Source organism: Myotis myotis, unplaced genomic scaffold, assembly GCF_014108235.1.
Source record: "Myotis myotis isolate mMyoMyo1 unplaced genomic scaffold, mMyoMyo1.p scaffold_m19_p_18, whole genome shotgun sequence".
Lineage (NCBI taxonomy): Eukaryota > Metazoa > Chordata > Mammalia > Chiroptera > Vespertilionidae > Myotis > Myotis myotis.
This window is the reverse complement of record NW_023416322.1, coordinates 3,582,798-3,605,694: the sequence shown is the minus strand read 5'-3', so window position 1 is coordinate 3,605,694 and position 22,897 is coordinate 3,582,798. Positions and strand designations below refer to the sequence as shown.

General features: G+C 55.3%; 1 protein-coding gene across 3 annotated transcripts in view; it reads left to right on the top strand.

Annotated features, from left to right (window-relative positions):
• Positions 1–22,897, top strand: part of GPR161 (G protein-coupled receptor 161) — a 40,901-nt gene that overhangs the window by 5,735 nt on the left and 12,269 nt on the right. For all 3 annotated transcript variants that reach the window (XM_036343909.1, XM_036343910.1, XM_036343911.1), the window contains exons 2-4: positions 9,539–9,956; positions 13,386–14,110; positions 19,402–19,506. In XM_036343909.1, coding sequence (XP_036199802.1) covers positions 9,539–9,956; positions 13,386–14,110; positions 19,402–19,506 — 1,248 coding nt within the window. The remainder of the gene's footprint in view (positions 1–9,538; positions 9,957–13,385; positions 14,111–19,401; positions 19,507–22,897) is intronic.

Genomic DNA, 22,897 nt, shown 5'->3' with positions numbered 1-22,897 from the left:
GACCACGGGTCTAGGTTATTGATGGAGATTTTGGGATCATCTTTGTTTAAGTGGGTACAGAGAGGGAGCTTAAAGAGAGAGAGAGATGCGATATTAAATCCGTCTCTATTTTCAGTTACAGTTTACATTTGATATTATTTTGTATTCGTTTTTTTAAAAATATTTTTTATTAATTTTTTACAGAGAGGAAGGGAGAGGGATAGAGAGTTAGAAACATCGATGAGAGAGAAACATCGATCAGCTGCCTCCTGCACACCCACTACTGGGGGATGTGCCCGCAAGCAAGGTACATGCCCTTGACCAGAATCGAACCTGGGACCCTTCAGTCTGCAGGCCGACGCTCTATCCACTGAGCCAAACAGGTCAGAGCTATATTCGTTTTGGGTGTGTGCATATATGCATAGTGGATAGTGGTTAGACAATCGTGTAGGTTACACAGTGGAAATAGGATTCCTTTCTTTTTTGCAAGAGATACGAAATCCAGTTGAAATTGACTTGAGCAGAAAGGGAAGCTCTTGGCTCATGCGCTGAGCTGCTCAGGAGTCTGTTTGGCTTCAGGCAGGGCTCCAGGTTGAGATCATTTCATCGGGTCTCCTTTTCTTCCCTCCTCTGTCTCAGGCTGTCCCCCAGGAAGCTGTCCTTCTCCCATCTATCCCCGCAACAGTCTCCTTGTGTCTCATAAGCTGACTGGTGGCGGGAGTTGGGATATGATTGACAAGGCGCCAAGTCCTGTGTCACATCCACGAAGGCACAGGAACTCACACTATGGAAAGAGGGGCTCTACAGAGGAAGCTCAGGGCAGCTACCAGAGCAAGGGGAGGGGATGGAGAGGAGCAGACGGTTTGTTTCCAGATGAGAAAGGGGGGAGTGCCCCAGGAGGGAGACAGTAACAGTTACAGGGCGGGAAGATTGCAGGTCAATGGGGCTGTTCAGGAGCGAAGGAGGGAGCCGCAGGGGCGAGCAGGGGCGGGGAGCCCAGGCGACAGGGGTCGCAGGCAGAAACGGAAGCAGTCGAAGGCGTCCCTGCTACGGAGAGCGCAAGGAGAGGCCGCTGGATTCGGCTAGGAGGTCCTTGGCCACCTTGCCCACAGCAGAGATCAGCACTTGTTATAAACTTTGACTGAGACTATCTTCTAGTCTAGAGGGTCCTATTCTTACCTGCCGTGCACACTCCCACCCAGCCCTGGGGATGGCCAAGTGAGGGCAGAGATGTGGTGATGGAATCAGGAAATCTGGGCTCTGTCAGTAAGTAGGTGCATGGCTGTAAGTAACTCCCTCCCCTCTTGGGCTTCAGTTTCACCTGCAAAATAGCACGACTCGAATGAATTCCTTCTCAAGGTCTCTCTTAGGTTTCAAATGTTGGGGAGTCATGAATATGATCACACATTTAAAAAATGTTCTCTATTGAATATCAGATCTAAGTAGATATTAATGAGCAGGGGGTATGAAATATTCATTTTCTCTGCATACAAAGTGCTGTTGGGAGATCGACGGGGACACCGAGGAAGAATTTCTAAGCCATCTGGAGGGGAAAGCATCTTCACTTGAAGTAAAACTCGTGCTAGAACACGCGTGTCTGAAAGCATAACTAAGATAGAAAAGGAAAACGGGGGCTAGGAAGTGGTACTCAGGGTCATCCCGGGGGTGGACGGTTCCAGAACGGGGTCTTCAGAATTTTGCCTTTAAGGGGGACCTTGAACTAGATGTTATTCGCACGAGCGGCACAGGGAGGTAAGAGGCTTGGGCGTGGCTGACGCCGGCGATCGCCACCTTCCCCAGGCTGTGTGAGTCCACCTGCCTGTCGGTGTCCCTTCCACTGGAGAACATGCTTAATGACAACAAGGAAGGAAAGCTGTTTTAATCCAGGGAGACATCCTGTAGCCTGGACCAGGATGGCGGTGATGGAGAGAGTGAGACACAGGTGAATTCTAGATACATTTCAATAGTACAGCCAGCAGGTTGGCTGAGGGGCCAGTGAGGGGCTGTGAGAGGAAGTGAGGCGTCAGGAGGCCCCAGCGTTGAGGGTCCGAGCAGCGGGAGGGATGGGGCAGCATGTGAATGAGATGGAGAAGAGGTGGAAGGAGGTCTGAGAGGCCAACGATTGGAAGTCGGTTTGGACACCTTAGGCTTGCGCACCAGTGACATCCGAGTGCCGTGCTGAGCAGCTGCGGGCGGCCGGTCGGGACTCCGGCGTGGCCTTGGCCTCGCTGCTGCCGGAGCAGGGGCTCCGCGCCACGCCCTCGGTCCAGCTGCCCGGGACTCAGCGCCTGGCGCTGGCAGCAGCAGCCGGTAGACTGGGAAGCGCCGGGCAGCTCTGGCCTGGGCTGACCCAGCTCCGCCTTCGGGATTTTCGGGGATCCCGGATCCCGGCAGCATGGCAGCGCTGGAGGAGCTGGCGGTTCCGCTCCCCTCCCGCCCAGGCAGCCACCAGGTCCAGAGGGTGCCGTGCCTGGGAGGTGTTTCCATAGTGAGGTCCTGCTCCTCCTTCGATGGCTGAAGCCGCCTCCTCGCGCTGTGGTCAAGCCATCACTGGCTTTTCTCCTCTTTCCGGAAGCTTCTCTCGGGCCGGGACTCTGCCCCGGTGACTTGGCTTCACCGTGACGTCAGCTGCTGTTTGTGGAGTTTCTGGGAGGCTGGCGGGGACCCTCCCCTGTCCGTGTTGACCGGGAACAGGAGGGCGATGATGGCAGCTCTGTGCTGCTGGCGGACGCCTGGGACAGCGGCCAGTGGCCCTTTGAAGAAATTCAGCTGACAGCCCGTGGCTCCGAGTCCAACTTGGCTCAGGCCTGAGTGCTCCTCTCACTCCCCAGCACAGGAGGCGCTTCAGCAGAGGCGTGTGGTGAGCAGAGAGAAGAGTTTGGGTTCAGTATGTGATCCAGGGAGGGTGCAGCCCCCTTACGAGCTGTAGTCCAGGGCTCAGCCGTGGACTAGTCCCTCGCGAGGAATGATCCGTGCCAGACACAGCCTGAGCGTCCTACCTGTTCCAGCAGGGGTTTCTCTAGGGCTGTGGTTCTCAACCTCCTGGCCCTTTAAATACAGCTCCTCATGTTGTGACCCAACCATAAAATTATTTTCGTTGCTACTTCATCACTGTAATGTTGCTACTGTGATGAATCGTCATGTAAATATCTGATATGCAGGATGGTCTTAGGCCACCCCTGTGAAAGGGTCTTGGACCGCCGAAGGGGTCGCGACCCACAGGTTGAGAACCGCTGCTCTAGGGGCTTTCTGTGGTTCAGCTCTGTCCATGGGTGAGCGGCTGTGAGGATCACCCCGCCTTCATCTCATGGCCCCCAAACCCTTTGGGGGAGAGAAGTTAGAGAACAGGTACCCTGCAACATTTTTTTTTTCAATTTTTAAAATTATGGTAAAATACATATTAAATGTAGCATTTTAGCCATTTTTAGGTGCACAGTTCAGTGGTTCTTGGTACATTTCATAGAGTGCAACCATCCCCACCGTCCGTGTCCAGGGCTCGTTTCATCTTGCAAAACTGAAAAATAGCTCCCCGTTCCCTTCTCTCCCCAGCCCGGGCAGCCTTTCTGCTTCTCTGTGCTGTTGACTATGCTAAGTGCCTCATGGTCAGTGGAATCGTACAGCATTTGTGTTTTTGTGGCTGGCTTATGCCACTCGGCATGATGTCCTCGGGATTCATCCGTGCTGCAGCATGTGTCCGAATTCCTCTCCTTTTGAAGGCTGAACAGCTTTCCGTTATATGGATGGGTCACAATTGGCCAATCCGGTCACTGGTTGATGGATGCTTGGGCTGCTTCCACATTTTAGCTGTTGTGAATAATGCTATGAAGGTGGGGGTACAATATGTCTTCAAGACCTTGCTTTCAGTTATTTGGGGTACATACCAGAAATCGAACTGCTGAATCAGATGGTAATTCTGTTTAATTTTTTGAGGAATGACCATCTGTTTTCTACATTGGCTGCTCCATTTTACATTCCCACCAACAGTGCACAAAAGTTCCAATTTCTCCACATTCTCACCAATACTTGTCTTTTCTGTTTTCTTCTTTCTTTCTTTCTTTCTTTTTTTTTTTGATAGCTGCCATCCTAATGGCTGAGAGGTGGTATCTTGTAATTTTGATTTGCTTTTCCTAATGATTAGTGACCTTGAGCATCTTTTCATGTGCTTATCAGCCATGGCTTGTTGTTGTTTTGTTGTTGAGTTTTAGTTCTCGATATGTTCTGAATATTAATTCCTAATTGGACATCTGATTTGCAAATATTTTCTCCCATTCTGTGAGTTGCCTTTTTACTCTGTCAATAGTATCTTTTGATGCACAAAATTTTAAATTTTCATTAAGTGCCATTTATCTATTTTTTTCTTTGTTTGCTTTTGGTAGCATATCCAAGAACTCATTGCCAGGTCCAGCGTGTGACTTGGTATATTTTGAGTTATTCTCAAGCCCCCCTCTCCCCCCCACCCCCATTTGTTGGTTTGTTTCTTTCTCTCCTTCCATGAAGTTGTTAGACCACCAGGTCAATAAAATAGTTAGACTTACAGCATCTTCATCTGTTCTACAAGCAGGGAGAGGACAGGCAGGAGCGAAGCAAATTAGAGATGGGAGCACACAGCACCGCTGGCTGGAGCGGAAGGTGCATGAAGGGGTTGGCGGTGAGAGTGTGGAGGAGGCCACGGCGCGTAGAGTCTCACCTGCTCTGGGGATGGGTGGATTGAAGGCGCATGGCGGTCTACAGCCAGAGAACCAAATTGTGGAACCACTACTAACTGCGCTCTCGAACCAGGCGCTCAACCTTTCTGAGCCTCAGTTTCTCCATTTTATTATTTAACAAACACTTGTGCAGATATTAGCCCATTGATTCCTCCCACCAACCCCATGAGGAATGTTCTCTGAGAGGCATATTCCCTCCATTTACAAGTGCGAAGCCGACGCACGCCCAGAGAGGCTGAGTAATGTGTCAAGGTCCAGAGCCTGTAAGCAGTCGAGCCGGGATTTGAACCCGGGCCCTTTAGTTCCTGAGTTCATGCTCTCCCTGAAGTGTGGACAGGAGCAATTCCTACCCCTGACCGTCACACACAAGGTCAAGTGAGATGATGCTTATGAAGGTACGTCATGTGCTGCACAGTGTTCTGCAAATACCGACAACAGTTACTAATAATGAAGCGGCACTCAAAGGTGTGGGGAGAGGAACGGATCACCGGCGAGCCTTGGGCAGTGTCTGTGCTGAAAGCAGGAGCTTGTCTTGGGGAGACATTAGACAAGGGTCAGCGTTGATGTCCTTGCGGATGTGGTACCATCCGTGGCAGGATCTGGAGGAACGCTGGCCTCCGGGCTTCCAGCCCCTGCACAGGGCGCAGGGCAGCCGGGTGCTCACACTGAGGCTGTATGTGCAGAGGGACCACAGCCTGGCGTCTCCCACTGGCAACCGAGAACTCAGACGGACCACGAGGCCACTGGGCTCTTTCCCTCCTCTGGTGCATGCAGCTCAGCCCTGCTCCCCGTCAGAAGTGAGAGGCTTTGAACCAAGACTTTCCTAGGTTGTGATGCCTTCATGGGGACAAGAGCAAAGCACTGTGCACTGTCCCAGACCCTGGGTTGGCTGGCCGGCCGTTGGTCTTTAGCTCAGCATTCGCGGGAGTGCCAGGGTGGGATGGGGGAGGGGAGAGAGGGCACCCAGGGTCCTGTGATCTCTTTCTGGCACTGAGCGAGCTGTGTGGCCGGGTCTGTGGGTGGAGTGGGGCAGGGGTTCGCTCTTTATCTTAGTGCAAAACAGGGTGGTTATTAGAACCTTCTTCCCAGCTCCCCCCCTCCCCCCAAGCTGGTGAGCGGTGTGCATAAAGTGCTTTGAGGTGCTGAGATGAAGAGCCCCAGAGCAGACCAAAATAGCATCAGTGACCTCACCGGGGCCTTTGAAGTGGTGCTGAGGAGCATTTCCTCGCCCCAGGGCTGTTTACCCCGCTATGCACCTCCCTGCTGGCCCCTGAGCTGGTTCCTCAAACCCAGGTCCTTTGGCTTCTACACTTAACCCCCAGGCCTCGCTGTGGATCTGACACATGCAGGCACGGCTATGAGCAGGAAAAGTCTCCTGTAAGTCAAGGAAAACCCAAGAGTTCTAGGTCAGATAGGAGGCAAGCCCCAAAGTATCTGACTGACACAATTAAATAAGAGGGGAGAAATCCACCCTCATGTTGTAGTCATTCTGTCCTCACACACCAGGCTTTCCTAGGAGTATTTCTAGGGAATTAATCACCATGCAAACCAATTTATAAAACAATGGATACCCGTCTCAGTATTCCATAGTGTTGTCTTTCTTTTTTTTTTAAGATTTTTTTTTTAAAAAAATATATTTTATTGATTTTTCACAGAGAGGAAGGGAGAGAGATAGAGAGAGTTAGAAACATCGATGAGAGAGAAACATTGATCAGCTGCCTCTTGCACATCCCCCACCGGGGATGTGCCCGCAACCCAGGTACATGCCCTTGACTGGAATCGAACCCGGGACCTCTCAGTCCGCAGGCTGATGCTCTATCCACTGAGCCAAACCGGTTTCGGCTCGTTTGGTTTTTTTAACCCACACAATGGTATTCATCTCATTTGAGGGGCAGGTTTGGCTTTGATGACTCGAGGCTACTAGCAGTCCTTGCTCCAGCGGACAGCTGGCACCCTGGGGGTGATTGGTCAAGAAGACTGGAGGCAGTTCCCAGAGGAGGGACCGCAGTACATTGAGGCGGGACAGTGCTGGCATGCCCAGCCTTCCCTGGGAGGGAAGGATTTCTGATGCTCGCATGAAACCGCAATCGAGTTCCAATCATGTTGTTTCTCCAAGCTGGAGCTGGGGATTATCTGGTCAGGGCAGGACGGAGTGCGTGTGGGAGTGGAACACCCTTGTGTCTGGCAACAGAACTGGCCAGGAGAGTGGAAATGTGAGTCACTCCTGAATTTGCTTCGTTCGATGGGCCCTGGCTTGTCAGGCCCCCGGTACGCTGGCGGCCTGCCTGGGCGCCTTCACGGGCCGGGGCATTCCAAACCCTCTCTTGTTCTTTAAAAGTACACCCCCGGGATTTGCTGGGGCTTGTGCCCTCCCCACTCCAGGCTCCTGGCAGGGGCTGGGGTGTGGGTTTCCCTGGGGGACAGGTCTTTGTCCCTCCTCCCCCTCGGCCTCCTGCGAGGACCCCAGGACTGCGGCTGTGATCGCACAGTTCACCAGTGCGCCTGCTAATACGGCCCCTGGAGAGCAGCCGGGCCCAGGAGTACTTCATTCCTTCTTTACAATAAAGTTTTGCACCCAATTTTTATCCTTTTCGTGCTTTATAATGTTAACAATCATGTTTGACTTAACAATGACATGGTTTTGAAGGTTAGTCATTCATCAACTCATAATTCTTGAGTAACGAACTGTGTGCCAGGCACTTGTCCAGGTGCTGGGGAAACAGCCATGACCAAGGAAGGCTTCTGGACCAAGACTAACTTAGGCTATGTTTACTCTAATCACAGCTCTAAGAGCTTCCATTTTTCTTAGTGTTTTCATTTTATTTTGCTTTAAAAGCTCCTATCCATTTTTTTGTTCCACCTATTCACGCATTCATTGGTTGATTCTTGTACGTGCCCTGATGGGGATCGAACCTGCAACCTTGGCGTGTCATGACGATGGTCTAGCCATGTGAGTATCCAGCCAGGGCTCCCAAAGTCTGTTTTCTTAGCCATTGTGTTATCACGTGTGCAGTTAAGAGTAACAGGCTTATGTAGGGCCTTGTTTTGAGACACCAAATAATCATTTACATATAAGAGTTAACAAAATCTACAACTCACAAAATAAAGACAAAACCCACAATGACCTCCCAAAGACAGACATACGAGGCTTATCTATAAAGTGTAGTCGTGGCACAAAGCTGGAGTAACCTAGCACATTGCATCACTGAATCAAAATTCAGAATACTTTAGCAGCCTGGACATACCGGCCAAAATGCACAAAATAAAATTTAATAGAAGTAATGTTTTGTGTTTAGGCTTAAAAACATTAATTTCATAGTTTCAGTTTTGGGGGTGCCTACCTTCACAGACATTCCGATGTGTGTAAGCGTGGGGTTTTAGTTGAGCTCACACTTACATAAGCTCATTAAGCCCCACAGGCTGATACACTTGCTAAAGGAAAACACTTCTTTGAGATTACCCTGATCATGGAGAAAATTACCCCTTTGTCCTCAACACTCACCCACCACATCCAGGATGGTGTGTGCAGGATTGGGGACCACGCGTCGAGAGGGTCACAGACATCCATGAGCAGGTCCCCAGCAGGAGTCTGAGTTAGGGTCGGCCTGGGCGGCATCTTGGGATCTGGGAGAATTTATCTGGAGAAGGGAAAGAAGTAACTTGTGATGTGTTCCGAGGCTGTCAAATGCAGGAGAGACTAGGATTATTGGGTCCTGCTCAAGCGAGCGGGCCTGGGGCCCGTGGTCATGACCCACAGCGGCCAGGCCCCCTCTGAAGGGAATCTTTGTAATTAGAACTGCTGGTGAGGCCAGGCCTGCCTCCCATACCAGCAGCTCCTGTGGCCAGAGGTGTTTGGTGGAGGTGTGGGTGTGGGTCAGCCGGAGGGGCCCGGCTGTGAGAGGTGGTCGGCACCGGCTCTTCCTGTCTGGCTCATGCAAAGCAATCTCTCCTTTCTTTCTGGTGTCTTCTGTTGGTGAGGAACCAGAGCAGGTGGGGAAGTGATCGTGGGATTCTTTGGCTGATTGTAGCAGACACACATTTTTGGAGGGACATCCATCGGCAGCCTTGAATGCTAACATGTGTCATTGTTGACTTTTAGCCAAATCCTGAGCCAGTTTCCTGAGCACAGGAACCGCGTCTCACCGGGAATGAGGCCCTTGGGCCCAGACCCCTACCTGGTCCTCCACTTCCCACTGATACTCAGTGCCGGGGTCCTTGTCCGGCCGGAGCGATGGCAACATCTCCATGTGAAGTGCACTTGCTTCTGCCCCGCTCAGGGGCCTCCTGGAGTCCTGCTGCCAGCCTTCAGTGCACACGGGTCAGCGGGGGGAAGTGAGGGGAGCAGCACCCGGACCTGGTGCTGTGAGTCCCAGGTGGAGCCTGAGAGGCTGCCTGTCAGGGAAGCTCCCGGGGCCGAGGCTGCTGTGGGGTCAGGGAGTGGCAGGAGCCGCCCGCAGTGTGCCCCGTAAGCCACTTGTACCAGAACCACCTGCTCCAGCCCGTTTCACATGCAGATTCTCCTAGGTGCACCTCTGGTCTCTGGGACCAGAATCTAGCAGGTGACCCTTGGAGCTGACACTCAGGGTGACTTGTTGGTGCATTCAAGGTCGGAACTGCTGGCCTTGCGGAACGGATGGGTCGTTTAGAACGGAGGGCTGCCTCGTTCACGGGGACACAATGAGCGGCACACAGAGTGGGTTGTAGAAAACAGGCCGTGTGTGTAGAGCGTGGCAGGGAGGCTGGCTGAGTCTCTGGATGAGCTGGGGGCCTGGGGCCCCTGCTGCTCTCTGTGGAGGTCGGGTGATCTGATCCGATGACCTTCTCCTGTCCCCCGTCTTGCCCTGTCCCTCCAGTCATCCAGCATGCTGCGCCCACCCCGCGCCCAGGCGCACTGACCATGAGCCTCAACTCCTCTCTGGGCCACTGGAAGGAGCTGAGCAACCGCACGGGGGCGGCGGCTGGTGAAGGGGGTGCCATCGTCACCGAGTTCATCGCCATCGTGGTCATCACCATTTTCGTCTGCCTGGGCAACCTGGTCATCGTGGTCACCTTGTACAAGAAGTCCTACCTCCTCACCCTCAGCAACAAGTTCGTCTTCAGCCTGACGCTGTCCAACTTCCTGCTGTCCGTGCTGGTGCTGCCCTTCGTGGTGACCAGCTCCATTCGGCGGGAATGGATCTTCGGGGTGGTCTGGTGCAACTTCTCCGCCCTCCTGTACCTGCTCATCAGCTCGGCCAGCATGCTCACCCTCGGGGTCATTGCCATCGACCGGTAAGCTTGCCGCAGGAGGGAGGACAGAGGAGTTAGGAAGCTGTGCAGAGGGACCCGGAGCGGTCACCTGGCCCTGGGACTGTTATGCTGAGTTCCTTGGGAGGGTGCTGGGCTCTGTGGGGCCAGGGAGAAAGCAGAGTCTGCCTTCGCTTCCGTCCCTTCAGCCAGAGGACCTCGGGTCTGACCTCGTCTCTCTTGCGTGGAGTTTTATTTATCATTTATTATATAGGTGTTTGCTCTCGCATTCTGTTTAGTGTCATTGAACATGGAGCCCTTTCCAGCATTACGTCCCTGCCCCTGCCCAGGCCAAGAGGGAGAGGCTGCACCCTGGGAGGGCTGGCAGTGGGCATTCGAGCCCAGTGCCCATGTGTATGTGATCTGTAATATTTGTATATGTTTATATATAATTCTCTCTGTAGTTTTTTTAAAAGAGGTTCCATGGCTTTAAAAAAACTTTCATAGAGACCCCCGATTTTTAGCGAAACAGCAGCTGCGGAAGGTGCCGTGGCAGAGGAGGGATTAGACCTGCTGTTCAATGCCTGTTGCTTTGACCTGGGCCAGAGCTGGGCTTGGGGTGGGGATGCAAAGAGGAAACACTGTCCCCTGTCCACAGTGCAGGGACCTCACCAACCTCCCCTCCAGGTGGAAGGAGAGCCGGGAAAGGGAGACAACCCAGGGACGGAGACGCAGGCGCCTGAGAGGTGCACCTGCCCTGCAGGCTGGTGGCCCTCCTCGTGGTGTAGTGGCTCAGTGAGGAGGGCCTGCGGGTGCCCTCGCTGCATCCGACAGGCGCCCTCCGTTCCCGCTGTGTGCTGTCTGAGGGGGCGCGTGGCTTCTGTGGCGAGTTCCCCCCTGGATTCAGCTTGGTGATTTGCATTTTGCTGATGGTCAGCTCATTCATCCCAGGCGAGGGGGGACTTCCTCGGGGCAGGAGGGTAGACTCAGGTTCAGCGTGACATACAGAATTGGGGAAGAAGCGGTCAGGGAAGCACAGAGGGGACGAGCCCGTGACACTGTCCGTGGCTGACACAGTCCCTGGGTTCCCTTGGGACCACCAGGGTTTTAGCTGACAAATGGTCGCTGGATTGTCCATCCAGGGCACAGGCCAGGCCCAAGGCCACAGTCCTGGCGGCTGTCCGCATGGGGGAGGATGTGAGGGAAGGAAGCCGGTGGTCATTCACGCCGGTTGGAACTCCAGCTCTCAGCCGCGTTCCAATGAGAGAAAGTACTAGTAGCTGGAGCCACGACCAGTCAGTTCCGGTGAGGAAAGCCACGCTCAGCATGAGTTACTGTGCTCCCCGGGGCGGGGAGCCTCCTGTTAAAGCCAGGGTCATATCAAGGTCACTGGTCTCGTGCAGGGGAGCTGAGTGTTGGAGCCCATATGTGCCCGGCGGCCTTTCAGCAACAGGTGACATCAGGAAGCCTCAGGAGAGAAGGCCTGTTTGGGCTCCGGGCGAAGCGTGAGTTGTTGGAGAACAGACGGAGGCCTTCAGAAGACAGCTGAGGGTACAGGGAGCAAAGGGACCCTCCCCACCACCCCCCACTTCGCCTGCATTCCCTCACCGGGGAAGCTGCCCTTTTCTCCATTTTCCTCTGAACCTGCCTGAATGAGGCTTAAATTTCAAACATGAATTTTCAAATCTATGAAATCCATCTTTTGTGGCAGACACGGAAATGATAGAGGGGCAGATTTGTGCATTTCCATATATATAAATTCCCCCCCCCCCCCCCCCGAAACCAAATAACCGCTGGCGGGTGTGGAGGCACATGGCAGTGCTCTGGCGGGTGTGGAGGCACATGGCAGTGCTCTGGCCGGTCTGTGGGGGCTCCTCGGGCTGGGCATGCCCATGGGGCTCGGACGCAGCTGGGAGAACTCACTGTCACGGCTAGACTTGCTCCTGCCAGAACCTTAGTCCTCGAGGGATATAAACACCATTTGTCACAATGAAGCCCAAGTCTTGCCATAAAATGCTAACACTAACAGCGTCTTGAGAATAGCCAGAGGCCGTGCTGCAAAGGACGGTTATTCATCCTGAGGACAGCTGGCATTCTCTAGGCCAGTGATGGCGAACCTTTTGGGCTCGGCGTGTAAGCATTTTGAAAAACCCTAACTTAACTCTGGTGCCGTGTCACATATAGAAATTTTTTGATATTTGCAACCATAGTAAAACAAAGATGCATATTTTTTTTAAATATATAATTTATTTATTTTTTTAATTAAATCTTTATTGTTCAGATTATTACATTTGTTCCTCTTTTTTCCCCCCATAACTCCCCTCCTCCCAGTTCCCACCCCACCCTCTGCCCTCACTCCCCACCCACTGTCCTCATCCATAGGTGCACAATTTTTGTCCAGTCTCTTCCCGAGGATGCATATTTTTGATATTTATTTTATATATTTAAATGCCATTTAACAAAGAAAAATCAACCAAAAAATTGAGTTTGCGTGTCAGAGGTGACATAGGTTCGCCATCACTGCTCTAGGCGGCACCCCCCACCCCTGCTGCCTGGCCACCCTGGGGCCTGAGGCCAGGGGCCGCATGTGTTTCAGAAACAACGAAACTAGCCTTGGTTCTTTTTGAACGTGAAGGAAATGTTCTCAGAAGTGCCCTGGGCAAACTCCCCTCACATTTCCTTTGCCAGGATGATGGGACCCAGGCCAGTGTCTCCGCCCGTCACTGGGCAAGGTGGCCGCCAAAACGGCCTGACGCGTTCCCCAGGCCTCCGGCTGCTGTGGTCACAGCAGCTTTACGGGAGCACGAACAAGAGGGCGTCCCGTCCTCAAGAGGGAAGGGGAGCAGTGGGTGGCCAGGCAGAGACAAGCCGGGCCCCCACTGCCCTTTGAAGGGTGGCGAGGCTCTGTGGCTCCGTGTCGCAGATGGGGGAACAGAGCTCTGGGAGGTTGAGTCGGCTTCCCCGGCCACACAGCCGGCAGACGGCAGAGCCACGTGGAGCCGGGCGCCCCTGCTCGGAAGCCTGTTTCTCTCTCTGCTGCACGCACGGCCTTGTGAGATGTAACCCAGACGCCGGGGTAACAGATGGCTGTGCCCGGGGCACATGCACGATTCTGTCCACACTGCAGTCCTGGACACGGAAACGCCCTGTCCCGGCCAGATGTGAGACCGGCAGCCTCGGGCTGACCTCGGAGCTGGGTCCCCAGGGACTCAAGACGGGCCTGGTGGATGAGGTGGCTTCACAGGTGATACGTGAGGCTCGTAGCCACAGTCCTTCCGCACGTCCTGCCTGCACCAGGCGGCGCCTGCGTGGCCACCCCTCCCCTGCGTGCATTGCCCTCGGGGAAGTCCTCTCCCAGCCAGCATGTCCCTCAGCCACGATCTGGGTGGGAGGTGCTCTCCGCCCGGAAAGCAGCGCGAGCGCAGCCTGGTGTTTTCTCTGTTTTGACCCTCTCTCGCCTCCCGTCCTTCCCAGCTACTACGCTGTCCTGTACCCCATGGTGTACCCCATGAAGATTACGGGGAACCGAGCCGTGACGGCTCTTGTCTACATCTGGCTCCACTCGCTCATCGGCTGCCTGCCGCCTCTCTTTGGTTGGTCCTCCGTGGAGTTTGACGAGTTCAAGTGGATGTGCGTGGCGGCGTGGCACCGGGAGCCCGGCTACACGGCCTTCTGGCAGATCTGGTGCGCCCTGTTCCCCTTCCTGGTCATGCTCGTGTGCTACGGCTTCATCTTCCGCGTGGCCAGGGTCAAGGCCCGCAAGGTGCACTGTGGCACGGTGGTCCTGGGGCAGGAGGACGCCCAGGGGACCGGGCGAAAGAACTCCAGCACCTCCACCTCCTCCTCGGGCAGTCGGAGGAACGCCTTCCAGGGCGTCGTCTACTCCGCCAACCAGTGCAAAGCCCTCATCACCATCCTGGTGGTGCTGGGCGCCTTCATGGTCACCTGGGGCCCCTACATGGTGGTCATCACCTGCGAGGCCCTCTGGGGCAAGAACTGCGTCTCCCCGAGCCTGGAGACCTGGGCCACGTGGCTGAGCTTCTCCAGCGCCGTCTGCCACCCCCTCATTTACGGACTCTGGAACAAGACGGTGCGCAGGGAGCTGCTGGGCATGTGCTTCGGAGACCGGTATTACCGGGAGCCCTTCGTCCAGCGGCAGAGGACGTCCAGGCTCTTCAGCATTTCCAACAGGATCACAGGTAACGAGGGAACTGGTCGGGAACGGGACGCTCTCGCCGCCCTGGCGTGGTGCTGGCCGAGGTCTCACACGGGCTGTGGCCTCTAGGCTCCAGTACAGGTTTCCTTTGGGGGAGGAGCGCCCAGAGGGTCCACTGCGATGCCCGCAGCTTTCCTGAGCTGAGCAGCGCACGGCAGGGGGCGCCAGAGTTCAGAAATCGGCTTGCTGTCTCCCCCCCCCCCCCCTCCCCGGCCACGGTCCTGGCCTCAAGGGGACAGCTCCGCTGCCTGAGAGGAAGGAACCCAGCACCACCAGCTGCCTTCCCTCGGCCAGTCTCTTCCTTCCAACTTCTTTACAGCAGCGGCCGCCCCCTCACTGCTCATCCTGAGATGTCCTTGGCCTTTCGTCCCAGGTCATGGGTGTCCTAGGTCATCCCTCATAATTCAGCCCCCCCCCCCCCCACACACACACACTGAAATACCACTCTGTCCCTGCGAGGCCCTCAGCCGGACAACTGATTCAGGACAAACAAGGTTCTGGACACCATCTGTCCTCTTTGATGGGACCCACAGGAAGACTCCAGTCAGGGACAGACGTTTATAGACCTTTTTATTTTAAATAATTTAGCCTTGGGAGGGTTGGAAAAGCCCAGCCTCCCCTAGAGTGACCATCGTGCCTAACCACAGGCGCCACCAACCCCGACAGTGACACCGGCACCGACAACAGACGTGGTTCAGGTGCCGCCCGTTTTCCGCTCACGTCTCTTCCGCTCCCACGCCGCCTTCAGTCTCCCTTTGTCATCTTCACGTCCTTGTTCTGTCCTTGTCTCCGTGACATGGACACTTCTGTGCAGTGCTGGTCAGGGTTTGGTAGCAGTCCCTCAGTGTGTGATCTCGGGATCAGAAGGAGGTTATAGGCTTTTGGTGGGAACGCCGGGGGTCACGTGCCCCTTAGTGATCATGTCAGGGGCACGCGGGGGCCCTGTGCCTTATTGCCAGGGTACCCTTCATCTCTTGGGCGATGTCTTCGTCAGCTCAAGCGCCTGTAAGGAAACACCACGGCCTGGTGGCTTACACAGCAGGCATTTCTGTTCTCACAGTTCAGGAGGCTGGGAGTCGGGGACCGCGTGCCAGACGGCAGGGCTCTGGTGCGGTTCTCGCCTGGCTGTCTCCTTGCCGTGTGCGCTCATGGGGCAGGGGTGGGAGAGAACAAGCTCTCCGGTCTCTTCTTATGAGAATCCCACCCCAGCAACCTCATCTGATCGCCTCCCAAAGGCCCATCTCCAAATGCCCTCACACTGGGGGTGAGGGCTTCCGTGTGTGAATTGGGGTGAGGGGCAGACTCTCACTCCCTACAGGGAAGGTGGTGCCGGCCAGGTTCCTCCACCCACAGCCACTATTTGTCTGTCATTAATACGTACATCAGAGGAGATGCTTGGAGGCTACTGTTAAACGTCCTGTTGCTCCTTCCACTGCCTCCTGTGTTTCCCATGCTCGGGGGGGGGGGGGGGGGTGAGGGGGTCTTGCCTCCTGCAGTTACACCTCTGTTGTCCTGATGGAGAAGCAGCTGGGTTTTAGGGTCATGTGTGAGGGGGTCCTCACCGGGACGAGCTATGGGAAGAGAGATTTTGAGGGCACTTACCAGGTGCTGGTGGAAAGAGCCCGCACGCACCTGCAGTCCTCAGCTGTTGCTGGATGACTGTGGGCAACTCGCCACTCAAATTGAGTCTTCCTTTCCATGAAACAGGCAGGGCGGGCGACAGGACAGAACCCTCCTAATGATCTCGAGTGCTCACGGTAGTGATGCTAGGAGAGCCGTTCCCTGAGGCAGTTACATAAGCCAATGTCACTGGCTTATTTCCTGGGTTGATGGAGAGAGGAAGGCATTCTGGGACTTTTTATTTTGACCAAAGGAGAAACGAAATCTCCCCATATATCAGCCACCGGAATGCCCCCCGGGACACTGGCGAGATCACGTTTGCAAGTGTGACTTGTGAGCCACAAGTACCCAGGGTTTGGTTTTATTTCAGGGGTTAGTGTATTTGTTCAGATTTTGTAAAGTCACTTATCTTCTAGGCAAAAAAAATTTTTTTAATGTTTTTTATGAAGCTAAGAATGAGGAAGGGGGAACAAATGAGGAAAGCGAATGGAGGAGGAGCGGGTAGACAGAACGAAAAGAAACGTCTGCTTTCAGGCCAAGATTCCCCATGCAAGTCACTGGTGATTACCCTGGAAGAGCCTGGGAGGCTGTGAGAACGGGCGGAAAACACCAGCTGTGGTTGGGTTGGCACGTTCAAGGCAGCTGGCGGTCTCCTGCTCATTGAGGGAGGAGCAGTCTTGTGGGAGGACTTTGGGTTGAAGAGTGTGTGGGACAGAAGATGTTGGCCTTCTCCAGGAATGGGAGCTGGGGGGTCCCTGTTGCCTCTTCCCCGCAGGCTCCCACGCCGGGGCCAGCAGCACAGCAAGAGCCTGGGAACAGCAGGATACGGTGCCCGCCAGCTCGCACCCCGCCCCGTCCATGCTGGGAATGACTCTGATGGGGAAACCTGGCCTCTGCCTCCCTCTCTGGCCCCTCTGGCCAAGCCAAGGCTGAGCACACCCTGGTCTAGTGCCCTCTGTGGGCACAACTGGGATCTGCAGGAGGCTCCTCAGCCCCTGTCCCAAGCCTGCTTCGGGGGGCCCCCCTCCCCCTAGACAGTGCACCCCTACTAGTTGTCATCAAGGGCCAAGAAGGATAAGATCCATCCCGAAGCCAGCAGGAAACAACACGGAGGCCCTGTCTTGCTCTTGTGCGTCTCCATGTGCCTGGGCACCTGCAAAGCTGTAACCTGCGGACGAGGACATGGCGTTATTTTTCCTGACGGCGCTTATGAGCAGAAGCAGAGTGGGATTCCAGAAATAGCTGAAGCTCCCAGCTGGCTCTGGGAAGCCAGGCGTTTTATAAACACGTTGTCATGTCTGTTTCATACATAGATTTCAGCCACAATGAATGCCTTTTGGTTTTCTCATTCTGTTGCCCCCAGGAAGGGTCAAAGGTTAGGTTCTCCCTGGGGTGCCAGCTGCCCCTGAGCCACCCAGGTATCTTCTGCTCATGAAGAGCCCATCAGCAGGCTCCCCTGGGCTCCCCTGGGAAATTGGAGGGTGGCCTAGACCTCAGGGGAGGGCAGCCTATCCAAATGCCACTCGCCTGATGCTCGCAGTGTCTTCCGGGGACCAGGACACTGGCCCCTGTGGGCTCAGAGGACACGCTTGCTCCTGGGCCTCTTGGAAAGGCCTGGGCTGCAGGGAGGGAGGGGCGCCCTGGAGCCTTTGAATTTTCCCACCTGCTTTTCCACGTTCGGTCCCTGGTGCCACCTAGAGTCTTCGGGTCACTTCAGAATGCCCATCTCACCGTGAATGGCCTCTCGCAGGCACTAGTGGCTTCCAGCTGCCCCCGGATTCTGACCGGCCCCTGGGGCCTCTTGCTTTGTGCCTTTAAAATAACGTGTAAAAGGGTTGGATTGGGCCCAGCCCAGTAGGTTGGCTGTTTCACGTGAAGAATCTCGGGGTGACTGCGCCCGCTCTGGTGGGGAATGCTGGGTGAACGGACTGGAGGGCACCTGGCTGCGCGGCTCCCAGACCTTCCAGCCCAGCCACGCTCATCTGGCTCCTGGAGTCCCCCTGTGGGGACCGGGGCTCGTTCCTGGCTTTCACCGCAGCCTCAGAAACGGTGTCCAAACCCACTGTGGCCTCAGCCTTCCCCGTTGGCAGTGAACGGTCCCCGGCCTCCTTCCCAAGACAGGCTTCCTGCTGAGACACAGTCGCACTCTGGGGTCAAGACCCTGGAGGGAGGGTCGTGTGGGGTCTCGTCCCAGCCGACCACACCAACCCTGGGCAAGAGTGCAACTCCCAGATGTCATGCCCTCCCCTCCACCATCGCATGTCCTCCTTGGCTCCAGAGAACGGAGGAGAGTGTGTGTCTGTCCTCGCAGGAAACCAGGGGAAGCCCTGGCCGGTGTGGCTCAGTGGCCGGAGGGCTGGCCCATGCACGGAGGGGTTGCAGGTTCGGTTCCCAGTCAAGGGCATGAACCTGGATTGCAGGTTCGATCTCCAGCCCCAGTCAGAGCCCATGCAGGAGGCAACCAATCAATGTCTCTCTCTCACATTGATGTTTCCCTCTACCTGCCACCCCCTGAAAATGCATGGAAAAGGTATCCTCAGGTGAGGATTAAAAAAGAAAAAAGAAAAGCCAGGTGAAAGGTACAGACTGGAGTTTCCGCCTACTGGGTTTGTGGGAGCACAGCGGTGGCCCCTCACAGTGGGCCCTTCCGTCTGCCAGGCCGTAGGGCTTCCTCGTCACATCAGAGTGTGACCTGTGAGCTCAGGTTCTCATGCCTCAGAGCTCCTTTTTGTTACCTCCCTGGGCACCCCAGCCTCTTGTCCATGGATTCGTTGTTTTCTCAACTTTCAGAGAAAATTCGAACTTTTTTGTTTTCTTAAGCTCCCTGCCTTGTCTCCTCTGAGACCCATTGTTCTTCTTTCCTTGCTATCCCCCCATCTCTGTCTTTCTAGTGGGGCCTGTGGTCTGCGCCTTCCCTTTGTGGTTCCTAACGAGGCCCTGGTGGGAGGCGTCTGGGCTGCAGGTCCGGCCGAGCCAATGCACCGTGTCCAGCTCTCAGGGTCCTCGGGGCTCTGTCTGGGGTCTCCAAGGCCAGGCTCGGTTCCTGTCCCCCGCTCTCCTGCTGACACTGGGGCCACTGCTTCCCGTAGAGACATCTGTCGAGCCCACCTGACTGTAGAGGCGCCCGGGGCCTCCCCTTCCTGGGCTTTGGGGGCGCAGGGTGAGAACCAGCCTTCTCCCACCGCCAACCCAGCTCTCTCCTGGTCACACCCACTGCCTCTCCCACCCTCCTTCCAGCTGACAAGCATTCTCTCCTGCTCTGGGGTGCAGACCTTTTAAAAAGTCCTTTTTGGCATTCAGGTGGGATTTCAGGAGGTAATGTACACCCAGGTTCCACGTTTAACCGGAAAGTCACCTGGGACAGGTCACCTCTCATCTCCTCTCCCACCTGCCTTGTAGGTTTGAGTTGTCACGGGAGGTCCCCTCTGGGGACCCAGTCAACTATGTCACAATGCAGGCTCCCTGGGCGGGCACAGGGCACAGTGGGGAAGGGCGGCCGCCACGGCTTCCTGTCTGTCAATGGCTTGAGAGCGTGTTTTGCAGGAGAACAGAGGGGACAGGAGAGTGGGAGGTGAGGCGGAGGGGACTGAAATGGGGGTCAAGGCCGTGGGGGCGGACGCGGTTTGTGCAGTCAGTGCCTACTTTGCCTTTCAGACCTGGGCCTGTCCCCACACCTCACGGCGCTCATGGCAGGCGGACAGCCCCTGGGGCACAGCAGCAGCACGGGGGACACGGGCTTCAGCTGCTCCCAGGACTCAGGTAAGCCTGCGGCAGGTGCCTCCCGCGTGTACCTGCCGCGGTGTGGGCACTGGTGGACACGCATCTCCTGTGCCGGGTGGAAGGAGCGGGAGTGGGGGATGCCGGGGGGGGGGGGCAGCGGGGGCCAGAGGCAGGGCTCCCCGTCGTGGCTTTTAGCTCGGCAGAGCCTCTGTGCCTCAGTTTCCTTCTCTATAAAGCAGGGACCTCATCCCCGGCCCGTGCAGGCTGGGAGGCTGCGAGTCAGGTGGCCTGAGGTCAGTCTTGCTAACCATTGGGTTTCCCCATTTGTGAATGAGGGACGGCAATCGCTGTATCGAGGGCAGCCCCGACGAGGGGTCACTACCGTGACATGCCCTGCGCCTCTGTCCCCGGAAGAGACACCTCGCCACAGATCCTCCCCGTCTTCCCCGGGGCCGTGCACCCCAGGGCTCGGTGCGGTTAGGGTCTCCCTGGCTGCTGGTGGGAAGCAGGTGCCACATCTGTCCCTGCCAAGTGTGTTCTCGGGCTCTCACCAGGCCCTGGGGCGGGGGGCCAGGGGCAGAGGCTGGCAGTGTCCCCACCAGTCCAGGGCTCCACGTGGCTGGAGAAGCACCAGGCGTTTCCGCCCAGGGCTCTGGCCTGAAGGGTGCCGCGTGGAGTCCTGGGCGGTGCAGCAGCCGCCGGGCTCTGTGCTGCCATCGCCGCTGCCGGCAGCTGTAGATCTCTGCCTTGACCGAGGTTTCTTCTCTGAGCCTGTGTCGTGGGGCTCTGGGGGCAGGCACGGCGGGCACCGAGACAGGCCTTCTGTCGCAGAATCTTCCCTGAGCACGTTCCCTCACCTGACAACCCAGAGGGTGAGCCACTGGCCACACCATCCCTTGTAGCCCCGAGTCCCTTGTGTGATTTGAGGGAAGGGAAGGTCTCTGCCCCCTTCTCAGACAGCCAGCAGAGGTCCCGAGACTCTGTGACATTCATTCATTCAACACATATCTGCCAAGCTCCTACCTTGGCCAGACACTGTACTGGGCTCCAGAGAACCGTGGTGAGCCACCCTCCTGGAGCTCTCGGCCTGGTGGGGAGGCGGCCGGCCGTGCACTTTGAGTGGGTGAGCTGTGGCGTGGGGACTATTCCTCAGTAACTCTGCTGCCAAAAGATTGTGAGAGGCTTCTGGTCAAGATGGCAGGGTAGGCAAACACTCCCCTCCCTCCTCCCACAACCACACGAAGATTACAACTAAAGTGTAAAAAAGAAATTACAACTAAAGTGTAAAAAAGAAATTACAACTAAAGTGTAAAAAAGAAATTACAACTAAAGGATAGAGCAGCCATCATGAAGAACCAGCTGGGCCAGCCGAACAGAACTCCCGGGACTGAGGACACACAGAAGCAGCCACAGTGAGACCGGCAGGAGGGGCGGAGACGTGGAATGGCGGGTCCCACGCCCACACGCAGTGGCTAAGGACCAGGAGGCATGTCTCCGTGGCAGGGATGCCCACTGAGGCATGAGGGGCCTCAGCCCCATGCTGGGCTCCTAGCTCAGAGCATCTGTCCCGGGAAGAGGAGCCCCCACAATGTCAGGCTGTGAAATCAGCAGGGACTCAACCTGGGCGACATGGAAGGCTGCTGTAGACGCAGGCGTCCCCTTCAAGGACCTGAGGTCACGAACGCTTGCTCTGAGCTCCAGAGAAGGGAAGCAGTTCAGAAAGCACCGGAGACACCAGAGAAACAAAATGGTCTCGTTTCTGGGCGAGGTCTGGAGGGGCAGCTCTCTCTGGGACAAACGTGCCAGCAGGTGCCATTGTTCCTTTGTTGAGCCCTCACCCCACCCAGCCTACAGGCAAAGGCACCAAGTCTGAGTCTCCGTCAACCTGGCTCACACCCCTCACCACCCGAGGAGGCTCTCTGAGACCCATCCCACACACCGTGCCACCACCCACACCTCTTCCGGTGGCTGTTCCTCACAAGCAGCCGGGCTCTGCCCATGCTGCAGACTTTCCTAAAATCTCTCAAAGGTCCACAAACTCCCAAAAAGCAGCATCTGGCCACTGCATGCCTGTGCCTCTGGCTAAGTGGCCCCAAGCCCAGCAAGCGTGGCAGCCAGCCTCAGTTTGCAGCATAGCCTCTCTCAGGTAGCTACCAACTGCAGATCACTTGCTCCTACCAGGTGGCCCCAGGCCAGGCACAGACAGGGCCAACCTGGGCCTACACTGGAGTCCTCTCAAGAGGCCTCAGAATCAACACACCCTGTGGTCAGCTTTGGACCACACCAGAGCACCACCCAACCACTTCCACAAATGACACACCCAAAGGGTGGACTCAGCTGGGACCAGAGTCCCACTAAAGTGAATCCAACCCCATGGGGTCAGCCCTGCACAATAGCTCATCCGCTGGAGTCATGGAGTCGGCCCGAGGCCAGCCCCACCCACTAACATGCCAACAGCAATCAAGGCTCAACGACAACAGGAGAGTATGCACAGCCTACTCAAGGGACACCCCTGGAGCACCTGGCTCAGGTGACCAATGAGGCTGCACCACTGGGCCTCTCAGGACACCTACTACCTAAGGTTATCCTGCAAACACTGGGAGATATAGCAGCCTTAGCTAATATATAGAAACAAACACAGGGAGGCAGCCAAAATGGGGAGACAAAGAAACAGGTCCCAAAGAACAGGGCAAAACTCCAGAAAAGGAATGAAATGAAATGGAGGCAAAAAATCTCCCAGGTACAGAATTCAAAACACTGGTTAAAAGGATGCTCAGTAATTCAGGGGAAGATTAGATGAACTCAGTGGGAACTCTAACAAAGATGTTGAAAAACATAAAAAAGAACCAGTCAGCCAGAAATCGGTGGCATTTTTAAACACCAATAATCTCTCGGAAAGAGAAACTAAAAACACCGATCCCTTTTACCATTGCAACAACAAAAAAATTAAGATACTTAGGAATAAACTTAACCAAGGAGGTAAAGGACCCTTACGTGGAAAACTACAGGATATTGTAGAAAAAGATATAAAGAAGTGGAATAATATACCGTGTTCATGGATTGATAGACTTAACATCAATAAAATAGCCACAGTACCCAAAGCAACCTGTAGATTCAATGCAGTCCCCATAAAATACCAACGGCTTATTTCACAAATCTCGAACAAACACTCCAAACATTTATGTGGACAAAAAAGACCCTGAACAGCTGCAGCAATCTGGACAAAGAACAACAAAGGCGGAGGGATCACAATACCAGATACCAAGTCATATTACAAAGCCACCGTCATCAAAACAGCCTGGTGCTGGCACAAGAACAGGCATACAGACCAATGGAACAGAACAGGAAGCCCAGAAATCGACCCAAGCCATATGCTCTATTAAGATTTGACAATGAAGACAAGAGCATACAATGGAGTAAATACAGTATC